The 5,088-nt window shown below is 53.0% G+C and overlaps 1 protein-coding gene across 1 annotated transcript; it reads right to left on the bottom strand.

Moving 5' to 3' along the window:
* Positions 1 to 448: 448 nt before the first annotated feature.
* Positions 449 to 1,816, bottom strand: LOC124662329 (calmodulin binding protein PICBP-like). Its single transcript, XM_047200180.1, has 2 exons — positions 1,009 to 1,816; positions 449 to 912 (listed from the first exon to the last, which is right to left on the bottom strand). Exons 1-2 carry the CDS (start codon positions 1,814 to 1,816, stop codon positions 449 to 451), a joined length of 1,272 nt encoding a protein of 423 aa, XP_047056136.1.
* Positions 1,817 to 5,088: the final 3,272 nt, after the last annotated feature.

Consider the following 5,088-nt stretch of genomic DNA (forward strand, 5'->3'; position numbering starts at 1 on the left):
CAATAAGAGTTTTATTGATTGATATTTGTCCAAGGAAGGAATACATCTGGATACTCATGCCAGTTTGCAAGCCTGAAATTCTTCTCAGCGCTACAATATCAGCATGAGCACAGGAGGCCAATTTACACATGCACTACGCCACTACGGTAATCAGCAGACTAAGTGATATCCCTGGTTGCTATCTGAATCTGTAACTATGAGCTAAAGACCTCAGGTGCAAGTAAGCAGCTTTCTATCCTAGCTGAGCATGTCTCTGGCACTAATATTGCAGCGACCACCAAGTTAGAACCCCAATTATATGATCTGCTCCAGCTTGAACCCCAAACTGCCTGCGAAAAAACAAGGTACCGCATGATGAGTCGAATCCACAGTATCTAAAATGTGTGCCACATGATTTCTACTACTACCTGAAATTATTTTACACACTTGCTCTTACCGCTAAACTCTGTCAGCTGAATGCCTGCCGTGCCCTAGCCTGTGCGAAGCCTTTCTTGTCACCGTCTTGTTGCACGGCGTTTTTCTCACCTGGAACTGGTGGTAGCACAGCTTCAAAGGCCTGGACGAGCATCTCCACCTTCCTCTTCTGAGCACGAGCTAGTTTGTTGACCGTCCTCCTAAGCGCATAATCAACCATCCACTCCTCTGCATTCTTGCGATCATCGGCCTCCTGATGCCTGAGATCAACCTTCTCAGCATCTGCATCAGGCTCTACCTGAAGAAAGTTTGGAGCCCTGGGATTGAATGGCCGGATTCGCTCCTCGTCTCTAGGTGCTGTTCCCCTCGTGGACATGGTCAACTTGTTCCTCTGGCCATCGGTAGGATCAGAACCTGCATCTTCGAAGCACATCCCGCCGAACGCACTGGATATGTCGTCCATTGAGGATTCCACTGAAGTGACACCGCTGCCATGATCTGCACAATTGTGATATTGCTGGTCATCTATCGACAGTTGTATATGGAAAGAATCAGTTTCAGAAAGAGAAATTCCACCTTTGGAGGACGTGTTGCCTTGGTATGTTGCACCCAGCTCCTCTGAGATATCGGACCTGCAGCAGCCGCCAGAGTCCTCTGCTTCTTGATCCTGACGACCCCAAGCGTCCCCGTCTCCATCAATCGCATCTTTGGGTCTGCGAGACCTCGCCGTCACCGTCGCCGCCGGCTCGGCGAAGCCATCCGAGATCACGTCGCTGGACCCGCAGGAGCCGTCGACAGAGCCATCCGGACCGCCCCACTTGCCCTGCGCCTCCCGGCGGCCGAAAGCGACCGCCGCCTCCATCTCCTCCGCGGAGAGGCCGCTGCAGCTCGAGCCCGAGCTGGCCGCCCTGGCGCTGGTGGCGGCGTTGGGATATACCTGGACGACGAAGAGACCGTGGCCGCCGAGGCCGGCAGCATTGTTGGTCTTGGTGTTGCGGAAGGCGGAGACGCCCCTGTGCTTCATGCGCTGCTCCGTCTTGATCAGCCGCCTCCGCGCCGCCACGAAGGTCCCGAGCGGCGGCGCGACGGGGGCGTGGGCGTGGCCCTTGAGCGAGCAGTAGGCGTACCGGCACGCGCGGCCCTCACCGCCGCCGCGGGCGAGGGCGCTCCTCAGGGCGGAGGAGCACGTCGCGCGGGCCGCGGTCGGCGTCCTCGGGCAGGGCGCCGCCGACTCGCGCTCCGGCGGGGGCGCGGCGGTGGCCGACTCGCGGCCAGCCCTGGCGCCGGAGCTGCTGGTCGGCCTCATGTACCCGGGGAGCGGCCCGCCGGGCGCGCGCTCCCGGTTCTTGCGAGCATCGGCGGCGCCTTTGGGCCTCCTGCGCGCCTGCTTGCAGTGCACCATGGCCGTTCCTTCCCCGGCGGCGTGGCGGCGGCGCGCAAAGAAGGAAAGAATCCAAGAAAACCGGCGCCGGGATGGACGGGATCACGAGCCCGCCCGCGGGAACAAAGAAGGAAGGTTGTGATTGCGGCGAGGTGGGGCGGCGACGGGGTGGTGGCTGGATTCGATTTCGTCGGGGGTGGTGGGGAGGCGGCTGGGGCGGATCGATGCGTTTGGAATCGTCGGAGGAGGCGAGGTGGCGAGATTTTGAATGCGCAGGCAGGAAGGAATCCGCTGTGGCCGTGGATCCCTGTGTGCCCCACGCCGCACCGTACGGCTGTTTCTTTCTGCTTGGGTTCAGGGGGTTTTGCGGCGGCCGGCCCTGCTTTGTTGAGGTTTTTATGGTAAGTGAGCTTTTTTTGTGGGGATTATGGTAACTGAGCTGCGATTGAAGATTGTCTTCCATCCTCGATGCAAAAATAGTAATACACTGTACATGGAAAATTCATTGCTGAAAATATTTGATACTCATTTTGTGGTAAAAAGTAGTGTATACTAGTTTCTTTTTAGGGTGTCTCTAACGGTCAATCGACTCGACTTGTCCTAAATTAGAGCATCTCCAGCCGCGTCCCCCAAAGCGTCCCCCAAAGGGATTTGGGGCGCCGGACAAAAAATGCGTTCCAGCCGCGTCCCCCAAAGCCCATTTTTGTCCGGCGCGCCCCGATACGGTGTCCGGCGCCCCGAGCCCGTCCCCGTCCCACAGGGGACGCACCGGGGACGCCGGACACACCGAAAAGCGAGGCGGGCTCCCACATGTCGGCGACTATTTGCATAAACCGTTGGTTCGCGCCTCTTTTCTCGTCGCTCCTTCGTTCCCACGCCTCCCACCCCACCGCCGCCGCTGGATTTCCCGGCCGGTTGGGCGTCTGATCTCTGCTGAGAGTCAGAACCGTTGTCGCGGCTAGGGCTCCCGCCGGTCGTGCCGCCGCCGCCGCGTCACCAGCGCGTCCCAGAACGCGCCGTCAAATCCGCCCCACCTCCGCGCACAGAAGGTGCTCAACGACTTGCCAGGTAGGCGCGATTGGCCGCTGTTTGTTGCGTCGTCTGCCTCGGCGCAATTTTAACCATTGATTTTGCTTCAGCCATGGACAGCGACGATGAGATGGTTGCCCTGCTGCTGGAGAACGAGCAAGCCTTCGACGACGACCTGCGGGAGCATTTGCTGATCATCGCGTCCCTCCAGGACATGCTCGACGCTGAGGCGGAGAAGAGGAAGAGGCCGCGCCGCAGAGGATCAAGGCCGGGAAGAAGGAAGTCGAAGCCCCGGCAGAGGATGGAGGGGCATGCCATGCCGCACAATGACTACTTCGCCGACGACGCAACACATGCCGACAATTTTCGGCGCCGGTACAGGATGAGCAAGGGGCTGTTCATGAATATCCTCCACGGCGTTCGAGAGTTCGACCCCTACTTCAAGCTCAAGCTCGACGCCGTAGGCGTTCTCGGGTTCTCGTCGATTCGAAGTGCACCGCCGCCATGAGGATGCTTGCATACGGAGCACTCGCCGATACACGGGACGACTACCTTCGCATGAGTGAGTCTACTGCCATTGAGTGCATGTACAAGTTTTGCCGAGCTGTGGTGGGAAAGTTTGCAAATACTATTTGAGAGGGCCAACTGAGGAAGAGACTGCAAGGATCATGGCACAAAATGCTGCCAGAGAATTTTCTGGAATGCTTGGAAGCATCGATTGCATGCACTGGGCATGGAAGAACTGCCCGTTTGCTTGGCAAGGTATATATAAAGGCCGTCATGGATATTGCAGTGTGGTGCTTGAAGCTGTGGCAGATTATGACCTGTGGATTTGGCATTCTTTCTTTGGCATGGCGGGATCACACTATGACATCAACGTGTTGCAGCAGTCTCCGGTGTTCAGCAGACTAGTGGAAGGGCATGCTCCACCATGCAACTATGAGATCAATGGCACGAATATACCAAAGGCTATTATCTAGCCGATGGTATATATCCAAAATGGGCCACTTTTGTCAAAACAATCTCGAATCCATCAGTGTCCGAAGAATTCTCACTTTGCTACGCGACAGGAGGCTTGCAGGAAGGATGTCGAGCGGGCATTTGGTGTGCTTCAAGCACAATTTGCCATTGTCCGGTACCCTGCTCTAATCTGGTCTCACGACCAAATGTGGGAGGTGATGCAGACTTGTGTGATCATGCACAACATGATCATCGAGGATGACCGCAAGAATCATGCTAGGTCACATGTTGGTCCCTATGAGTGTGAAGGCCCTCTTGCGGAGGTTAATCATGAGTTGCCTGCAGATTTTGCTGATTTCTCGCCATGCACGCAGAGATCCGTGACAGCAATGTGCATGAGCAACTTCAAGCTGATCTCGTTGAGCATTTGTGGAGGATCAAAGGAAATACCGTGGCACCTTGATGTAGCATCTACCCCTATTTATTATATTTGTTTACTTGTTTTATTGTTTGTTGTAATTTAATTTGAAAACAATCCTCGCAAACATTTTTATTCATATGCTATATTTGATAAATGGTTCTATGTTAAAAAAAGTAATTTAAATGTTTGGGGGCGGCGTTTGGGGGACGCGGCTGGGGAGCGACGTCCCCCAAAGGCGGCAGAACAAAACACGTCCCCCAAACGCTCAATCCGGCGCGGTTTGGGGGACGCTTTGGGGGACGCGGCTGGAGATGCTCTTATGTCTCAGTCGAATTACATCAGCGTGTATCAATGCGAGCCTGGATAAAGTGCAAATAATAGCAAACACAAATATTTAAGCAGAAATAAAATTTAGACATGAAACTTAGCAATTCCCTTCTTTTTAAGTCAAAACTTGTAAAGTTCAACCTAGAATGCAAAAAAATACTACCACCATTAACATCATCAAATTAATCTACAAATTTTAGGATGTTGTTAAAGTCAGAATTTGTAAAGTTCAACTTAGTATGTAAAAAAAAAATACTATCACCATTAACGCCATCAAATTAATCTACCAAATTAAGGATGTTGTTAAAGTAAAAAAAATTCATATACGCTCATACATTCTAGATCTTTTCCACAAAGTTAAATATTTCATATATTTTTTTCCTATATAATTGATTACATATTACGAATTTTGACTTTGAAGAAAATTAATACGCACCACATTTGGCATATACTAGGGAGTATCTTCGTTCCATATATTTTGGGTAACCTAATAGGAACCTCATAATTGTGGTAAGTGGTACATAATTTTCTTGTTCTTTGCAGGGATTATGGTAAC

The sequence above is a fragment of the Lolium rigidum genome, chromosome 6, assembly GCF_022539505.1.
Source record: "Lolium rigidum isolate FL_2022 chromosome 6, APGP_CSIRO_Lrig_0.1, whole genome shotgun sequence".
Taxonomy (NCBI): domain Eukaryota; kingdom Viridiplantae; phylum Streptophyta; class Magnoliopsida; order Poales; family Poaceae; genus Lolium; species Lolium rigidum.